The 19,822-nt window shown below is 45.4% G+C and overlaps 1 protein-coding gene across 4 annotated transcripts in view; it reads left to right on the forward strand.

Moving 5' to 3' along the window:
* DENND1A (DENN domain containing 1A) overlaps nucleotides 1–19,822 on the forward strand; it is a 994,598-nt gene that overhangs the window by 190,886 nt on the left and 783,890 nt on the right. For all 4 annotated transcript variants that reach the window (XM_033960659.1, XM_033960660.1, XM_033960661.1 and 1 more), the window contains one exon: nucleotides 15,296–15,339. In XM_033960659.1, the coding sequence (XP_033816550.1) occupies nucleotides 15,296–15,339 (44 nt within the window). The remainder of the gene's footprint in view (nucleotides 1–15,295; nucleotides 15,340–19,822) is intronic.

The following is a 19,822-nucleotide window of genomic DNA, read 5'->3' on the forward strand; positions in this document are numbered from 1 at the left end:
GCATTTCTTTTCTTTTCTTTTCTTTCTTTCTTTCTTTTTTTTTTTTTTTGCCATTCCGCATCTACCATGCTATGTTTTGTAATGCTACACTTGGTTTACTATTTTGCTATGTCATATCATACTAGGTTTTGCTATCCTGTGCTCACCATGTCATTTTTGTCATATTATGTTTTACCATGCTTTAACTATTTTTTTTTTAATGTGAAATCTGTTTTTATTAAGCAACAACCAGATCACAAATAAACAGCAGGGCAAAAACATTTCAAATATAGAAAACAGAGCTCCCTACCCCCAAGAGGACTGGACTCTGATGTCCTCTCAGGTTACATAGTATCCCAACCCCCCATACCCCTCCAAAAACCCCGCCCAGCACCCCACTCCCCCCAACCCCACACCCCTAACTATTTTTTTTTACCATTTTTATCTGATAATATTTTGCCATGCTATCTTTTACCATACTATGTATTTAATCTCTTCGTATAAATACGCTTTGTTATGTATGTAAACTTGTAACCCATTCTGAGTTTTTCTGGAAGGATGGGATATAAAACCAAACAAACAAATAAGATTTAAAGCTAAATAAATTCAGCAAATAAATTCTTGTCCTTCCTAAGCTATCACCTGACTTGTCACACTCTGAGGTCAGTACCTCAAGTTTGCTGGATTATACTGACTCATTCCTTTCAGTACTTCACCTACCTGTACCAGAGAGAAGGCTTTCTGTGATGCTTTTCCAACTTTATAAAACTCCCTATTTCTTAACGCTGGTCTAACAGTGAACACAGTAGTCATCAAAAAAACTTACTGGCACTAGGGATTTCTGAAATTACCTTTCAACTCAAAATGCAGCTTAAGATAAACATTCCTGACACCACTAATGTCTGAACCATAAATATTTTTGAAAATGAGGGCACAGAGAAATGTAATTTAAAAATTTAGGGGGCTGTTTATTAAAGTGCAGTAAATTTTGTACCCAATTCAGCTTAGTAAAAGGGCCCTATGTGTATCCTCGCTAATCACAAATAAACCTTAAGGGGCTCATAATTGAAACTGAAATACGTCTAAAAACCCGCCCAAATTAGTACTTGGACAATCTAAATAATGTATCCAGGGACTTTTTAGGCCTCTTAATCCCACTGTACGCCCAGAGCTGAAAGGGGCATTTTTGGAGGAGTAGTTAGAGTGGGATGTGAGCCGACCTAGACTTAATCATCTCGCAGGGATAATCGAAGATTTAACGAGACTGCCTAGATGGAACTTATACGTTGTGACTTAAGTGATGTAAAGAAACGTATAAGTGCCCAAAAGTTCCCAATTAACCACTGCAGGGACAAAGTAAAGACCCAAAACCCTCCACCCCTCCCCTCATGTTCACTGACCTCATCGCACCCCCACAAAGTTCAGAATAAAAATGTACATAGCTGTCTCTGGAACATCTGCACTTGGCATAGGAAAGCCTAGTAGAGCTGCACAGAGGTATCTTAAGTATCTGGGGGGAGGGCTAGTGAACCATAGAGAGGAGGACCCAGGCCCATAAGACACTCTAACCACTACATTCATGGTGGAAAATGTGAGCCCACCAAAAAACCCTACTGTACTGCTATATAGGTGCAGCCATAATAGAAACATAGAAACATAGAAAGATGACGGCAGAAAAGGGCCACAGCCCATCAAGTTTGCCCACTCTATTGACCCACCCCATTGAGTCTGAGTGCTAGTGACCTAGTTCCTTAACTTGACCCTCGTAGGGATCCCACGTGGATGTCCCATTTATTCTTAAAATCGAGCACGCTGGTGGCCTTGATCACCTGCACCGGAAGTTTGTTCCAGTGATCTACCACCCTTTCCGTGAAGAAATACTTCCTGGTGTCACCATTAAATTTCCCCCCTCTGAGTTTGAGCGGGTGTCCCCTTGTGACCGAGGGTCCCTTGGGAAAGAATATATCGTTTTCCACCTCGACACGACCTGTGACGTACTTAAATGTCTCAATCATGTCACCCCTTTATCTGCGCTCCTCCAGGGTATAGAGCTGCAGTTTGCCCAGTCTTTCTTCGTATGAGAGACCCTTGAGTCCGGCGACCATCCTAGTGGCCATCCGCTGGACCGACTCAGCTCGAAGCACATCTTTCCGGTAATGTGGCCTCCAGAATTGCACACAGTATTCCAGATGAGGTCTCACCATGGTTCTGTAGAGTGGCATTATGACTTCAGGTTTGCGGCTGACGAAGCTTCTATTGATACATCCCATCATTTGCCTTGCCTTAGATGAGGCCTTCTCTACTTGTTTGGCAGCCTTCATGTCTGCACTGATGATTACCCCCAAGTCCCGTTCCTCTGAAGTCCTAGCTAGCGTTTCTCCATTAAAGGAGTATGTTCTGCATGGATTTCCGCTGCCGAGATGCATGACCTTACATTTTTTAGCGTTGAAGCCCAGCTGCCATGTCGAGGACCAGTTTTCCAACGTGATCAAATCCTGCGTCATACTGTCCTTGAGGTTGCTTTCACTTACTATGTTACACAGTTTGGTGTCGTTGGCAAACAGTGATACTTTACCCTGAAGCCCCCGGGTCAAGTCCCTTATGAATATGTTGAAAAGGGATGGTCCCAGGACTGAGCCCTGCGGCACTCCGCTAGTCACCTCTGAAGTCTCAGAGAGGGTGCCGTTGACCACCACCCTCTGAAGTCTTCCACTCAGCCAATCATTGACCCATGCAGTTAGTTTCTCACCCAACCCCATCGATTTCATCTTGTTTAATAGTCTACGGTGCGGGACACTGTTGAAAGCTTTACTGAAATCTAAGTATACTATGTCCAGAGCCTCTCCTGAGTCTAGCTTTCCTGTCACCCAATCAAAGAAGCTTATAAGATTGGATTGGCATGACCTGCCTCTGGTGAACCCATGTTGACAGGGATCCCTTAGATTCCCTTCATCCAATATCGAGTCTAATTTACCTTTAAGTAGAGTTTCCATGAGTTTACACACTATTGATGTGAGACTCACTGGTCTGTAATTCGCAGCCTCTGCTCTGCAACCCTTTTTGTGCTGAGGAACGTTGTTTGCTGTTTTCCAGTCCAGGGGTACTCTCCCTGTACTTAGGGAGAGATTGAAGAGCATGGCTAACGGTTTCGCCAGAACATCACCTAGTTTCCTGAGCACTCTTGGATGCAACTCGTCCGGTCCCATGGCTTTGTTCACCTTGAGTCCTGACAGTTCTCCACATTATCCGTCAGCTGGTGTGAACTCAAAATTCTGAAATGGGTCTTCCTTGCTTTGCTTTGCTTCCAGCTGTGGCCCGTGCCCTGGTGCCTCGCAGGTAAAGACTGAGCAGAAGTAATCATTCAGTAGTTTGGGTTTTTCAGAATCTGTTTCCACATAATTCCCGTCTGGCGTTTTAAGGCGTACTATCCCGTTTGTGTTCTTTTTCCTGTCGCTAATGTACCTGAAGAATGATTTGTCGCCTATCTTGATGTTCTTCGCTAGAATTTCTTCCATTCGAAGTTTGGCCTCCCTAACTGCTGTTTTGACCGCTGTAGACTTTGTTTTGTATTCAATGTTTGCTTCTTTTTCCCCGGTGCGTTTGTACGAGAGAAATGCTCTTTTCTTCTCCTTGACGAGGTGCGAGACCTCATCAGTGAACCATTGGGGTTTCTTTCTTCTTTGTTGTTTAGTTACTGATTTTATGTAGCGGATAGTTGACTCATGAAAGGTCGATTTCAAGGTTGACCACATAACCTCCACATTATCCGTTACTTCTTGAACCTGAAGCATCTGATGGACGAAGTCTGCTATGTGTGCGAAGTCAGTGCCCCGGAAGTTGAGTACCCTTGTTTTTGTTTGTGATCTAGGAAAGCCTTTCCTAAGGTTAAACCATACCATGTTATGGTCACTGGTGGCTAGCGGTTCTCCCACCGAGATCTCTGAGACACTTTCCCCGTTCGTAAGTACCAAGTCCAGGATGGCCTGGGCTCTAGTGGGCTCTAGTACCAATTGTTTGAGCCGTACTCCCTTCATGGATGTCAATATCCTCCTGCTATCAGAAGGGCTATGGGGTTGTAAGCAGGTGGGTATAGTGGGTTGGGTGGGGGGGGGGGCTCACCATGATCTATAAAGGAGTTGTGGTGAGATGTTTGTGGCACTCTTTTTGTTAAGTTCACAGCAGTGCCCTTTAAGGTGTTCCACTGCTCTGTTGCCTTGTCTGAGTCGCCAGTCCCATGTCCTAAAGGTCTTGTTCTGGACATTTCAGACTTGGATGAATTTTTGGTCGAGAATGTGGTATAAAGATAGACGTAGTGGCAGTCTGGATGATCAAACGCCTGGATGTATAGATAGACGATTAAAAAAAAAAAAAATAATAATAAATAAATAAATTTATTTGGACGTATATTTTGAGAATGAACATTTTGCCAACTTTGGATGACTAGCGACCTACATCCAAATCGGACTTAGACGTTTCTTTTGATTATGCCCCTCCATGCCTCCTTTTGTAGAAACAGTGAGTGCTTCCTCACTAACTGTTCAAGTGACAGTGCAGGTGCTAACTACAATGTGTAGTTCACCTTCATTCTCTTCACATAATCTGCCACATTCCTACCCCCTAATATGACTTGCAGTTAATGTGTAAATTGGCATTTGTTGTCATGCCAACATGGTAACAGTTAATATACAGTAAAATCTCATTTAACCAGTTAACCACTACTCTCACCTAACTGGCAAAAAAATCGCCGGTGAAAAAAAGTCCCCGAATTATCAAAGTAGTAGAAGTGGCGCCAGTCCTAAGCCGCAAACCCCACCTCCCTCCTGACCCAAAGCACCAGCATGGCAGTACAGTAGACCTGAGCAAATCCCCTTCCCCTCAAGCCCTGAAGTATATTATAGAAGCGGCAGCAGTCCTGATCTGTGAACCCATCCTCTCTCCTGCTCTAAAGCACCAGCAGAGGTCTTGAGCTGCAAAGCCCCTCTCCCTCCAAACCTCAAGCCCTGAAGCAGGAGAAACAGGTGGCAGTCCTGAGCTGCAAACCACCTTGCTCCCTCTTTTCCTCCCTCCCTTCCTTACTTCCCCGAAGTGGCCACCAATCAGCAGGAAGCAGCACTCAAAACAGGCTGCTCGCGGTCAGACCCGTAAACATTGCTAATCTGTGTTTAAAAAATTCTTATCTTCTTCAAAGACCATAGATGATAATATGGTCCACCTTGTCCATGGGACGTTTTCAAAATCTCAGATATACAATTTTGAGAAGTTCAAAATTCTCAGATTATAGCAGAGAATTTTCCACCATTCTACATTGTAGGCCAGAAAAAGCTCACAGAACCATCTCCTGGTTCTCCTGAACAACTTTCACCTTGTCTAAACTAAACTAAAACTTAGTTTTATTGACTGGGTCATCAACTGAATGGAGCTCGACACGGTCTATAGTAAGTGATAACCTAATTCTTTAAGAGAACAGAAAATCTAAATTAACAAAAGGGGCTAGTTTTCAAAATGTTTAGCAAACAGGAAAGTCTTCAGAGCTTTCCGGAAGTGAAAGAAGGACCCCAAACTTCTTAGTGCAAGTGGTAAGTTATTCCATAGCTCAGTCAGTTTTGAAAACGAAAGAGTAACTGAATCTCCTGGTAGATCTATTATTACCCCTAAGGGAAGTAAATAAAAGTTTTAATTTTTGAGAACTTCTTGCAAGATGAGATCTATGGACATTCCAATCTAAAGGAACCAAAGTATTGAAAATGCCAAATAGAATCTTGAAAGCAATGCAGATGCATTTAAAATGAATTCTGAGATGCACAGGAAGCAAATGTAATTCCCTAAGCAAAGGAGTTACATGGTAAAATTTACTTTTACCAAAGATAAGTTTAGCAGCTGTATTTTGTATCATCTGAACTCTCTGCAGACTGACCTTTGAGAGGCCCAGATATATTGAATTGCAATAATCCAGCCTTGACAATTCCAACACTCGCCTGGAACAGATATTATTTCTCAAGATAGGAGACAGGAGAACCCCAATATTTTACAGTCTGTTCCACTTCTTTCAATGTGATAAGCGATAAAAGTCCCTGGACATAAAAGTGAGAAAGAATTGCCTCTGATGTAGCCCCCATAGTCATCATGCTGGTAGATGAAAAAACATCCAGCTGCACATTACAAACTTCCAGATCTTCCACAGACTGTGACCCCTGTCCAGTCGGAACTGCATTACTCCTTCCCATATCTCCTTGAGTAGAGGACTCCTGCACCACTATCTGTGGAGGGCCCTGACTTACCGCTTTTGACTGAATTACTGCTAAAGGAGCAGGAGAATCCACTCCTATTGTGATTGCAGGAGAAATAATCACCAGTGGCTGCGAGAGGAGTCCTAGCAGGTGGGCTGAGTGAAACACTCTTCTCTAGGGGCTGCGGCCCTTTCAACACCAGTGCTCCAGTAAGGATGCCTCCATCTCTGGACTGTGACATTACTTCATATTGAAATAAGGTTGAAAAAAAGAGGGCACTACAAGAACCACTGCCCTCACTTTTCCTTTACAATTCAGCTTTGTGTAGAACAGGTGCAAGTGAATCCATTTTTTGCTCTATCAAAAATTATAAAGATTAGGGGACACTCAATGATGTTACAGAGAAATATTCTTAAAACCAATAGGAGGCTTTGGAATTCATTGGCAGAAGATGTGGTAACAGTGGTTAACGTAGATGGATTTAAAAAAGGTTTGGACACGTTCCTCGATAAAAAATCCATAGTCTGCTATTGAGAAAGACATGGGGGAAGCCACAGCTTGCCCTGGGATTGTAAGCATGGAGTATTGCTACTATTCGGGGTTCTACCAGGTACTTGTGTCTCGGATTGGCCACTGTAGAAAACGGATGCTAGGCTAGATGGACAATTGGTGTGACCCAGTATGGCTATTATGTTCGTAAGAGAGAAGGGAAGAGATGGTTCTCAGGGAGGGGAGGGACGAGATGAAAATTAGGTTTAAGAAGGAAGAAATAAAATGGATGAAAGTTGAACAAGGGAGAGAGAGGATGTGAAGGAAAAGAAATAGTGAATAGGCAGGAGGTCCTGCGGTTTGCTAGCTCGGTTTTAATGTGCATATTGCTCATTTAATTTAAAATACCAAAAATGTCCTAAAATCACACTTTTAATATTTAAATCATCAGTTATAAAGAAAACTGTGACTCACACTTGTTTATGTAGCTACCTTATAAGAGAAATAGGTTTGCTGTGAATGAGTGCAACCTACATAGAGTGCCAGATAGAAGCTCTATTTGCCTTGTTGGGCAGATTGGATGAACCAATCAGATCTTTTTATACCTGCTGTCATTTACTATGTTAACTGTATTACTCCTGCTTTAGATTGTGCTTTTTTCCTGTGTTGCATAGGTAATACATGTACAAGATTCTTTATCCGAAATCCTTGGGACCAGACATATTTTGTTTTTGGAATTTTTCAGATTTTGGAATGGTAATGTTAAGTCAGAAAAAGACAGACCATAAGACCATAAAATTGCCACCAAACATTTTAGTCAGCAGTTTTACAGATACTCCATGATCAAGCTTCTTCAATACGTCAACTATCTGTGCTATTGACAGTTATAAATGCTTCATTTTCTGCTTCACACTGCCACCCTGAGTGGAATCTGCAGCTGTCTCTGCCATTTTTCCAGCAGTCCGACTTGAATTGCACAGAGAACATGAGAAACACACACACCTGCATTGGTTGCAGCGGGTGTCACGTTGGGGAAATTGACTATTTTCAGTTTTCCTAAAATTTAATTTTTGGAATTTCAAATAAAGGATCTTGTTTCTGTACTGGTATAATAATTTTCTTTATTTGGACTAAGACATTCTTAACTCTGTGATCACATCAAATGGCTAGCAACAGAGATGGGCATTTTCGAAAGAATGTTCAAGTCAGAATTGGAATATCCCGCTCATACCATCCTTAAAAAAACAGTCCCATCTCACAGCCATTTTTGAACAGGAAAAAAACGTCAGGATTTCCTGTTCCAAATATGTGAGACGGGTATTCTTGTGCTGAAAACATCCAAAATGGACAGCTGTCTTTCACAATTAAACTTCCAAAATATGAGTGCCAAAGCAGCAGGCACAAAAATACTTGTTTAGCATAACATAAACACTCACTTGTATACCGCAAATACCATTAAGTTCTATGGGATTCACAAAGACTAGTAATACAAATGAATAAACATCCAATATCTAACTTCCGAAAGATTCCCTAAAAAGATAAGTTTTTAAGGCACTTCAAAATTGTTGATACAAATTTGGGAATATATATATGAGTTAAATCCCTAGTCCATAAGACTGCCTGAAAAGAGAGCAATTGTTCCTGAAATTTCTTATATTTACATCCCTTTACAGAAGGGAATGAAAATAATGAGTGAGATTTTCTAGAATGTTTAGAGTTTGTAATGATAAAAGATTCTATAAGATACTCAGAAATTAAGCCTGTTAGTGCCTTAAAACAAATACAACCGAGCTTAAATTTAATCCGTGACTCAACTGGAAGCCAGTGTAGTCGACAATAAAAATCAGTGACATGATCATACTTCTTTAAGTTGAAAATCAATCAGACTGATGTATTCTGAATTATGAGCAGTCTATGAAGATTTTTCTGAGTACCAGCAAGATGAACAATGTTACAATAGTCCAACTGACTAAGGACAAGTAATTGAACCAATCGAAAGGAGTTAATATCAAAGTATGCTCTAATACCGTATTTTCACGGATATAACGCGTGCGTTATACGCGTTTTTACGTACCGCGCATACCCTTCGTGCGTTATATGCCTGAGCGCGGTATACAAATTTTTTTTTACATATTTCACACCCCGCCCGATGCCCGATTCATCATCCGGAAGGACGCTCGCACCCCCACCGCTCGCACCCCCACCCCGAAGGACCGCCGACTCCCCGACAATATCGGGCCAGGAGGGAGCCCAAACCCTCCTGGCCACGGCGACCCCCTACCCCCACCTCGCACTACATTACGGGCAGGAGGGATCCTAGGCCCTCCTGCCCTCGACGCAAACCCCCCTCCCCCTAACGACCGCCCCCCCAAGAACCTCCGACCGCCCCCCCAGCCGACCCGCGATCCCCCTAGCGACCCCCACGACCCCCCACCCCCCTTCCCCGTACCTTTGGTAGTTGGCCGGACAGACAGGAGCCAAACCCACCTGTCCGGCAGGCAGCCAACGAAGGAATGAGGCCGGATTGGCCCATCCATCCTAAAGCTCCGCCTACTGGTGGGGCCTAAGGCGCGTGGGCCAATCAGAATAGGCCCTGGAGCCTTAGGTCCCACCTGGGGGCGCGGCCTGAGGCACATGGGCCCAACCCGACCATGTGCCTCAGGCCACGCCCCCAGGTGGGACCTAAGGCTCCAGGGCCTATTCTGATTGGCCCACGCGCCTTAGGCCCCACCAGTAGGCGGAGCTTTAGGATGGATGGGCCAATCCGGCCTCATTCCTTCGTTGGCTGCCTGCCGGACAGGCGGGTTTGGCTCCCGTCTGTCCGGCCAACTACAGAAAGGTACGGGGAAGGGGGGTGGGGGGGTCGTGGGGGTTGCCAGGGGGATCGCGGGTCGGCTGGGGGGGCGGTTGGAGGTTCTTGGGGGGGGGGCGGTCGTTGGGGGGGAGTGGGGTTTGCGTCGAGGGCAGGAGGGCCTGGGATCCCTCCTGCCCGTAATGTAGTGCGGGGTGGGGTTAGGGGGTCGCCGTGGCCAGGAGGATTTGGGCTCCCTCCTGGCCCGATATTGTCGGGGATTCGGCGGTCCTTCGGGGTGGGGGTGCGAGTGGTCCTGCCGAGGGGGGAGAAGAATCGGACGTCGAGGGGGGGCATCAGGCTTTCAGGATGGGGACAGACCTTCAAGGGGGGACAGGACTTCAAGGGGGGACAGGCAGACCTTCAAGGGGGACAGGCAGACCTTCAAGGGGGACAGGCAGACCTTCAAGGGGGGACAGGACTTCAAGGGGGACAGGCAGACCTTCAAGGGGGACAGGCAGACCTTCAAGGGGGGACAGGACTTCAAGGGGGGACAGGACTTCAAGGGGGCAGGCAGACCGAAGGGAGTGAAAAAGCTATAAAATAAACCCACTAGCGTGTCAATGTGTTGAGAGGAAGAGGTGGTCTGGGAAATTCTGCTGAGAAAACTCCGGGTCGGGACAGCGCACGGAGAGGCGGGGCAGTGCACGGAAAGTCAGGGCGGGTGAACGGTGAGTTGGGGCAACCAGAGGAGAGTCGGGGAGGGCGAAAGGAGAGTCGGGGTGGCCAGAGGAGAGTCGGGGAGAGCGAAAGGAGAGTCGGGGTGGCCAGAGGAGAGTCGGGCAGCATGCGCGGTATACCCATGAGCGCTGTATACAAAAGTTTCTGTACATACAAGTGTGGTTTCTGCGCGCTATACCCGTGTGCGCGTTTTACACGGGTGTGCGTTATATCCGCGAAAATACGGTAGTTCTTAGTACAAAAATGGCTTCTCAAGACATCCCTGCAGAGCAGAGGGGCAGCCTAGTGGTTAGTGCAGTGGAATTTAAACATTGGGACTCAGTTTAAATCCCACTTTAATTCCTTTATTTGTTATGATGAGGCCTCCAGGAGTAGATACTGTAGAAACCTACCACACCTAGAGGTACAACAGTACAATAGCCATCACGCTTGCAGGTGTTTTAAAAAGTTAGGTGCAATAGGTATTTTTCTGTCCCAGGAGGGCTCATGTATTTGTATAAAATAAGAGTTAAAGTGGGACAGGACACATAAATAAAGGTGCTATACCTGAGTCCCGTTGTTCAAAGTCCTCTGCATTAACCAATAGGCTACTTCTTACTAGAGCTGTCTGATTCAGGAAAAGATTTTTCGATTCGATTTACTTTCTATGGCATAGCTTTAAAATTAGTTAGAAAATAGATTACATGAATTATGTCTTCCAGTTCTTACATAGAAATATTAATTTGTCAGCTTTGGCTGGTTTCGGGCAACTCCGCCGAGCAGCAATTATTTGATTTGCCGCAGAGAATATTTTTTTCCCACCCCTCCCCTCCAACTCCATGCAGGTACTGTCAAGTGTAAACAAAACAAACAAAATAACCACTTCCTCTCTCTATTAGGTTCTCTCTCACACTCGCTGTCTAACACTAGCTCTAGCAGGATACATATTTCAAACCTGACATATTGTAATCACAAAATAGAAAATAAAATTATTTTTTCTACCTTTTGTTATCTGGTCATTTTATTATTTAAATCAGTGTTTTTCAACCGCTGTTCCGCGGCACACTAGTGTGCCGCGAGATGTTGCCTGGTGTGCCGCAGGGCCGCCGGGCCCGGAGCTGACAGGGGACCCGAGGCAGGGGCGCCAGTAGCTCGCCAAGGCAAAGTGAGTCGATCACCCAGGACTCACTTTGTCTTGGCGATCTAATCTATCGAGCCGATAAGTCTTCTTCTCCCCGACGTCAATTCTGTAGTTGGAGAGGAAGTTCGGGCCAGCCAATCGCTGCCTGGCTGGGCGGAACTTCCTCTCCGATTGCACAATTGACGTCAGGGAGAGCATGCGTCCGCGTCGGCTTTGGGGCCTGTTATCCATTGGTGGGTCCTGTTCCCCGATGGCAGCGGCAGTGGCAGTGGCTTGGGGAACGGCAGGGAGAAAGAAAGAAAGGGGGCAGGCAGGGAAACGGAAGGAAAGAAGAGAAACAGAAAAAAAGAAAGAAAGGTCAGGGAGAGAGGAAGAAAAAGTTGGGGGAGGGAATGAGGTGTGGAGGAGAGAAAGCATACAGGCTGATAGAAGGGAAGAAAGATTGGATGCACAGTCAGAAGAAGAAAGTGCAACCAGAAATCACCAGACAAGGTAGGAAAAATGATTTGATTTTAAATTTAGCAAAGTGGAGGCAGTATTACCACAGTTTTCAAAGGAATTTGCCCAAATAACTTAATAGTTAACTGGGTAAATTCCCAGAGATGAAAACTTCCCTTCACTTACTATGCACAGTTCTGAATTTATATCTGCTGTCTATATTTTACAATATGGTCCCCTTTTACTAAACCGCAATAGTGGTTTTTAGCGCAGGGAGCCTATGAGCGTCAAGAGCAGCGCTGGGCATTCAGCGCAGCTCCCTGCGCTAAAAACTGCTATTGTGGTTTAATAAAAAGGATGGAGGGTATATTTGTCTATTTTTGTATGCTATAAAAACCAAATACAGAGAGAGACTGAGAGCTGTTGACGAAGAGCTACGTGTGTGTCTTTCTTCGATTCCAGCCAGAATATCAGCTTTGTGTTCAGCCAAACAGGCCCAGGTTTCGCACTGAATAAAGTATTTTATAATTTTTATAATTTTTATTTCGTAATAAAGTAATTATAAAATACTTTCTTTGTGTTTATTTGATTCCTATTCAAGAGAATTACTTTATATATAGTCAATATAAGCAGAGAGTTAAATTTTTTAACATTTTCTAATGGTGGTGTGCCTCGTGATTTTTTTCATGAAACAAGTGTGCCTTTGCCCAAAAAAGGTTGAAAAACACTGATTTAAATCATGTTTGTTCCAGGCTCTGGTTTCTGTTTGTTTTCTGTTAACTTGCTTGCTAGGGTCTCCTACCCATTTGACATTTTCTTCTTTCTCTGTGCTCACCATCTATCTTCCATCCCTGTACCATCTCTTCCCTTCTCTCTCCTTCTCCCTGCAGGTCCAGCACCACCTATCCCTTCCCTTCCAGCTCCAGCCCCCAGTCCAGTGTCTCTCTCCATTCCCCCTCCAGCTCCTGCCCCCAGTCCAGTGTCTTTCTCCCTTCGCTCCAGCCCCCTTCTACCCCATGTGGCCAGCACCTTCTCTTTCTTTCCTTCCTATACCACCCCCCCTACTGCATGTTACCAGCACCCTCTCTCTCTTCCCTTCCCTCCATCCACCAATGCCACCGACCCTCACACCTCATGTGGCCTGAATTTGTGAGTCCATTAAAAAAACACAGATTGATTTGCATCGATTCAGCAGAACTAAATCGGTGAATTGATTCGAATTGTGAATCAGGCAGCTCTACTCTTTACACTTGCTGCTCTGTTAGGAATTGCTATAATGTCTGAAGCTGTAATAGAGCCTAGTATCCATTGTCACTTCCATTTGCTAAGGGGTGGGAGGGGGGTCAGTAACCACTGTAAGATTGAGGGCTCATGCCTTCATCCCTCATGGCCAGCTGCTCAGTCAAGGCACCTTTTTGTACCCTGGACGTGATCAAAATGGGTTTAGATAAAAATGCTATTTTTTTGCCTTGGACGCTTCTTCTCATTCCATTATCGCTGAAAGACATCCCAATTTTGGGTCCACCTTAGACCCGCTCTAAAATACACTTCTAACCGATCCCCTTAGTATTTGGACAAGCTGCAGTGTAAAACGTCAAAATTCTGCTTTACAAAAATTGTGATTTTGACATTTTCAGCAGCTGGACCATTTTTGGCTATTTTGAGACATCATCTGCTTTGAAAATGGGCACTAGAGCGTGATTGATGGCAGAGTAATGATCTGCGGAGCTGCATCTTGCACTTTTTACCATTGGGTGTGTTAAAGTGCATTTATAATATATAAGAAAATAGAAATTAAAAGGAGGCTAAACTTCAGGGTAGAGAATTGACACGGGGAGAAATTTGTCTCCGTCCCCACAGGAACCCAATTTCCCCATCCTCTCCCCGTGAGTTTTGTTGCTGTCCCTGTCCCATTCCTGTAAGCTCTGCCTTAACCGCATAACCTTCGAAGACTTATGATTTTAAAGTGTTTGTGGCTGATGAGGACAGAGCTTGCAGGGATGGGGCGGGGACAAGAAAAGAACTCGCCGGGACAGGGAAAATGAGTTCCTGTGGGGACGGGGAAAAATATGTCCCATGTCATTCTCTACTTCAGGGCATCCTAAAATGATCAGTCAAGATTACATTAGAGCAGGGATTCTCAACCCAATCCTTGGAACACACCTAGCTAGTTAGATTTTCAGGATATCCATTCTGAATATGCATGAAATAGATTTACCGTATTTTCACTCATATACCGCGCACTCATGTAAAACACGCACACGGGTATAGCGCGCGGGAAACTGTAATTTATGTAAAGAAATTTTTATATACCGTGCATGCTGCCCCGACTCTCCCGTCGCCGCCCGATTCTCCTTTTGCCCGCCCCGACTCTCCTCTGGCCGCCCCGACTCTCCTTTCGCCCGCCCCGACTCTCCTCTCCCCCTTGAAGTCCTGTCCCCACCCTGAAAGCCTGATGCCCCCCCGACGTCCGATTTACCCCCCGCAGGACCGCTCGCACCCCCACCCCGAAGGACCGCTCGCACCCCCACAGCCTCCCCACCCCCCCATCATGGAGAAGCTGCCTACCGTTGTCCTGCTGCTTCCTCTGCCGGCGGTCCCGCCCCTTCTCTGAGCCCTGCATCAGCGCTGCTTCCTCTTCCGGCGGTCCCGCCCTTTCTCTGACGTCAGAGAAAGGGCGGGACCGCCGGAAGAGGAAGCAGCGCAGACGCAGGGCTCAGAGAAGGGGCGGGACTGCCAGAAGAGGAAGCAGCAGGACAACGATAGGCAGCTTCTCCATGATGGGGTGTGGGGGGTGGGGAGGCTGTGGAGGTGCGAGCGGTCCTTCGGGGTGGGGGTGCGAGCGGTCCTGCGGGGGGTGAATCGGACGTCAGGGGGGGAACTATGTAAAAAAAAATGTGTACAACGCGCTCACGAATATAACGCGCATGGTTATACTCGGTTTGTAAAATCGTGTATAACGCGCGCGTTATATGCGTGAAAATATGGTACATGTACTACTTCCATTCTCTGCAAATCTATCTCATGTATATTCATTGTGAATATGATGTAAACCTGACTGGCTACATGTGCCTGAGGAATTGTTTTGAGAACCCCTGCATTAGAAGTATCTCAGGGAGCAATATAAAGAAATGATTATACAGTACATGTTGCACTATGAAACATTTTCTCTTCTGTAGTTATCGAATATCTATCCAAGATATCAAATGCAAATTCGAAGCAGATTTCTCTGTTGTCCGCCTGTGCAGCTAACTGGCTATTTGTAAATTGGTAGGGCAGCAGCCTGAAGTTAACAGAAGCGTTTTGTTTGTTTGTTTGTGAATTTTTAGAGGAGGGTAAAAGGAAAGCCCTGAAGAGTCTTTTCTTGCCCTTATCAGCACTGCAGCCTCAGCTGCCCTTCTTGGATCCCCTGCCAGGGTTGCTATCATCTTCTGATTAAATATTAATGTGTGATTCTTTGCTTGCTCACTAATCCAAAGCCAATTAATATTATCTGTCAATTATTTACAGATCCTGAGGTGCGGAGGCAATTCCCTGAAGACTACCATGACCAGGTTCAGATTTTTGTTTTTACATGACAAAATTTGTTTTAGAGGTATTTAGCATAGTATTGCTGTTTTCGTTTCAGTGACATATCGATTTCTAAAGGGCAGAGGAGCAATGTTTAGAGTCCTAGAAATGAAAATATAGTTACATAAATATCACATTGTTTTAGGGTTACTTTAGGGAAATAAGAATATGCTTGATGTTTCACTTTTGGAATTTAGACTGGAATTAGTGTAGACTACCCCATATCTGGCTAACTGCTCCTTCTTTATCATTGGTTTCGTTGAATATGGTTTGAAAGGGCTTATTGTTTCACTGTAGAGGCATTCATGTATAATAATCCCATTTATTAGATTTAAACAACAGAAGTAGCCAGAGATACCTGCATAAAGTCAAACCTCGGTTTGCGAGTAACACAGTTTGCGAGTGTTTTGCAAAACATTTTCACAAATCGTGACTCGCAAACTGAGCGTTGACTCGATTTGTGAGCATCGCTACCTGCACACCTGTGAATGCCCCCCCCCCGAGAACCAGCAATGCTCCCCCTCGCTCGCGAATCGGCATCCTCTGCCTTCCTGCCCAAACAGAAGCCTTACCCTATCTGGCACCGGCATGCAGCCCACAGGACATGCCAGTGAACGAAGATCTTTCCTGTTGCTTGGGCCTTGAGCATCTGCGCATGCTCAAGGCCTTCTGGTTATCGCTCTCTCTGAGATTCTTGGAGAGCGAGAGCCAGAAGGCCTTGAGATTGCGCAGATGCTCAAAGCCCAGGCAACAGGAAGGATCTTCATTCACTGGCACGCTGCCAGATGTGGTAAGTTTCTGTTTGGGCTGGCGGGGGATGCTGGTTTGAGTAGGGGGGGGGGGTTTGCAAGCGGGGGAAGCAATGCCAGTTCTCGGGGGGGTGGAGCAGCGCCGTGGCCTCGGGGGTGGAGGTGGGGTGGAGGGGTGGGAACGAATCAAGCGAGTTTCCCTTACTACCTATGGGGAAACTCGCTTGATATAGGAGCAATTTGGTTTACAAGCATGCTTCTGGAACGAATTATTATCGTAAACCAAGGTTCCACTGTATAATAAATATAAACCACTTTGGTTGTACTACAGTAAGGAGGTATATCATATCTATGACCTTTCACCATATCTGTCAGTCTTATTTTGATACTTTAGCCATCATAAAAATAATTGGGGGTAAATGGACAATTCTTGGACTGGAAAAGCGTCACGAGTGGAGTGCTGCAGGGTTTGGTGCTTAGACCCCTGCTCTTCAACATATTTATAAATAAACTGGAAATTGGTACGACGAGTGAGGTGATTAAATTTGCAGATGATACGAAGTTATTCAGAGTAGTGAAGATGCAGGAGGATTGTGACGGGACATAAAGACGCTCGAGAAATGGGCCGCGACATGGCAAATGAGGTTTAACGTGGATAACTGTAAGGTGATGCATATCGGTAACAAAAAATCTTATACACAAATACAGGATGTCCGGTGCAGTACTTTGAGAGACCCCCTAGGAAATAGACTTTGGAATACTGTTCGACAAGTCAAAGAAGCCTTCCGTGCAATGCGACGGCGGTGAAAAGGGCAAACAGAATGCTAGAAATGATTAAGAAGGGGGATAACGAACAGATCGGAGGTTATCATGCCGCTGTACCGGGCCATGGTACGCCCTCACCTGGAAAACTGCGTCCAGCACTGGTCGCCGTACATGAAGAAGGCCACAGTACTACTCGAAAGGGTCCAGAGAAGAGTGACTAAAATGGTTAAGGGGCTGGAGGAGTTGCCGCACAGTGAAAGATTAGAGAAACTGAGCCTCTTCTCCCTTGAAAAGAGGAGACTGAGAGGGAACATGATCGAAACATTCAAGATAATGAAGGGAATAGACTTAGTAGATAAAGACAGGTTGTTCACCCTCTCCAAGGTAGAGAGAACGAGAGGGCACTCTCTAAAGTTAAAAGGGGATCGATTCCGTACAAACGTAAGGAAGTTCTTCACCCAGAGAGTGGTAGAAAACTGGAACGCTCTTTCTGGAGGCTGTTATAGGGGAAAACACCCTCCATGGATTCAAGACAAAGTTAGACAAATTCCTGCTGAACCAGAACGTAGGCAGGTAAGGCTAGTCTCAGGGCACTGGTCTTTGACCTAAGGGCTGCCGCGTGAGCGGACTGCTGGTCTGACCCTGCTGCGGCAATTCTTTTGTTCTTATGATATTTTGTTTCTTTGAACAGTTTAGTTGCTAGAGCAGAATATACACAGAGTCAAATAAACAAATTTCACTTCTCTTTGAAAGCATGAACACAATTTTGTTCAGTTTCTTTTCTTTTTTTTGTGTGTGTGTTTGCAGAATAGAAGTAGCTAAGCTGATGCACCCTGCTGAAAAAACCCAGTGCCTTTAAAAAACACAGACCACCTAGCATCCCACTGAGTTTACCCACTTGCATGGGCTAAGGTGGAGCGGGGAGGGTTAAGCAAGAGTGATCACTATTCACATCTGACCTACTGGTGTTGTTCTTCAAAGTGGCAGTGGATAACATGAAGCTAGTGCCATTTCGGAGTATGGCCCTATTACAAGGCACAAAGTTCGGCAGATGCCATTTCAAAATATTCTACTGGTGATACTGGGTGAACTGGGGATTTGCTTTTGTCCCTTTTCAAACATGGATGGGGGGTCCAGGGAAGGGTGGAACTTTGCCCCACCCAACTAAAGTTTTTGACCTTACTGGAGTCTTTTTGATATGTATGTTTTTTTCCTCCATTTTGTCATTTATTTCAAATAAATGGAACAAACCTAACTGCAAATAAAATGAGATAAAATAGAAAAGAAGTTTAAAAATTGAAAGAATTCTTATTGCACATCCCTGGATGTCTAAATGCCAGTTTTCAGATGTTCAGATGAATAGTAGACAATACTCCTGGCGGAGTTCTGTGAAAAGATTTTGAAAATTCTACAAAGTTTATTTGTAGTGTTTTGCATAGAGTTCTCCTATTCTGAGGCCTGAAATTTCCCACCTGCCTTTTCCGTTCTCAGGTTCCAGCTTCCTCAGTTCCCTCTCTCATTCCAGCTGCAGTTCTGTCTCCCTCTAAATCCCACCCCTCTCTCACTTGCACCCTGAATCCCCTCCTTGGCCTTCATGGTCTGGCATCTCTCTCTCCACTAACTAATAATCACTTTCGCCCTTTTCATCCCCTTTCTGTTCTTGGTCATTCTCTCTAGCATCCCCCAGCCCCCACTAGCGGGTCCAGCATCCATGCCCCCTCACCTCACCTACCACCTCTCTCGCTTGCACCCTGAATCCCTTCCCTACTTCCCATGGTCTGGTATCTCTCACTTTCTTCTCACCCCCTTTCTGGCCTAGGCTTCCTTCTCACCCACTTTTCCCCTCTACATACAGATGTAGCATCCATGTCCCCTGCTCTCCCCTACTTGCATTCTAGGATCCATGTCTCCTCCTATTTCCCCCCTCCTCTCCCTCCCTACTTGTAGTCCAGGATCCATGTCTCCTCCTCTGCCCCTCTACTTACAGTCCAAGATCCATATCTCTTCCTGTCCCCGTCTCTCCCCCCCCCATTTGCAGTGTAGAATCCATGTCCCCTCCTCTACCCCCATCATGGTCCTAGCATCTGTGTTCCCTCCTACCCTTTCCTCGCACGGGTCTAGCCTCTCTCCGACTGACCAAACAACCCCCACCCCCCTCCCGTGAGATCAGACCTACCTGTGGGCCTCCCAGATGAGCAACCAGCAGTGGTGGCAGCTGGCCGGCAGAGGTAACACTGTGAATAGGCTGTTGCGACCATCCCTACTAGGGCCTTCCCTCTGCCTCATCATCTTTTTACAGGAAGTGATGCAGCAGAGGGAAAGCCTTTGTGGGCTGGTTGCAAGCAGCCCATTCACAGTGCTGCCTCTGCTTGCCAGCTGCTACTACTCTGGGAAGCCCACAGGTATGTTTGATCTCAGGGGCAGCGTTGGTCAGAGGAAGAGAGAGAGAGGATAGACCTGGGTGGGGGAGAAGGAGGGGCCAGGGACGAAGGCAGAAGGTTTGCAGCATGTGCAGAATTCTCCACGGATGGAGAATTCTGTACAAATTCAGCTCTGCACAGTTGCACAAATCTAAAGTTCCTTCTCTTCTCTTCCCTTCCTTAAGTCTTGAATTCATAGCAAAACAATAATTAATTCCCTTAGGTATCTTTTTCTAAAGCCCGTTTTTTGAAATGCAGTTATCTTCTCATGAAACAAGGTGTTCTGTTGGCCCTAACAGCAGATCAGAGAATATTCTGCAATAATAGAACCCAACTGCATCTGATGTTTTGACAATCAATTACTTCAAGGTTCATTTACATAGAGTTTCAGTATTGGGCTTTATTAGAGGATACTCTTCATTTTAAGTGCACAACTTTATTAATTTTCTAAAAAAAACACAAAAACAGAAAACACAGAAAATCATCTTGAACAGCGAAAATAACTAAACTTAACCAAAGAGCAGGTGTTAGCT

This window comes from Geotrypetes seraphini, chromosome 10, assembly GCF_902459505.1.
Source record: "Geotrypetes seraphini chromosome 10, aGeoSer1.1, whole genome shotgun sequence".
In the NCBI taxonomy this organism is placed as follows: Eukaryota; Metazoa; Chordata; class Amphibia; order Gymnophiona; family Dermophiidae; genus Geotrypetes; species Geotrypetes seraphini.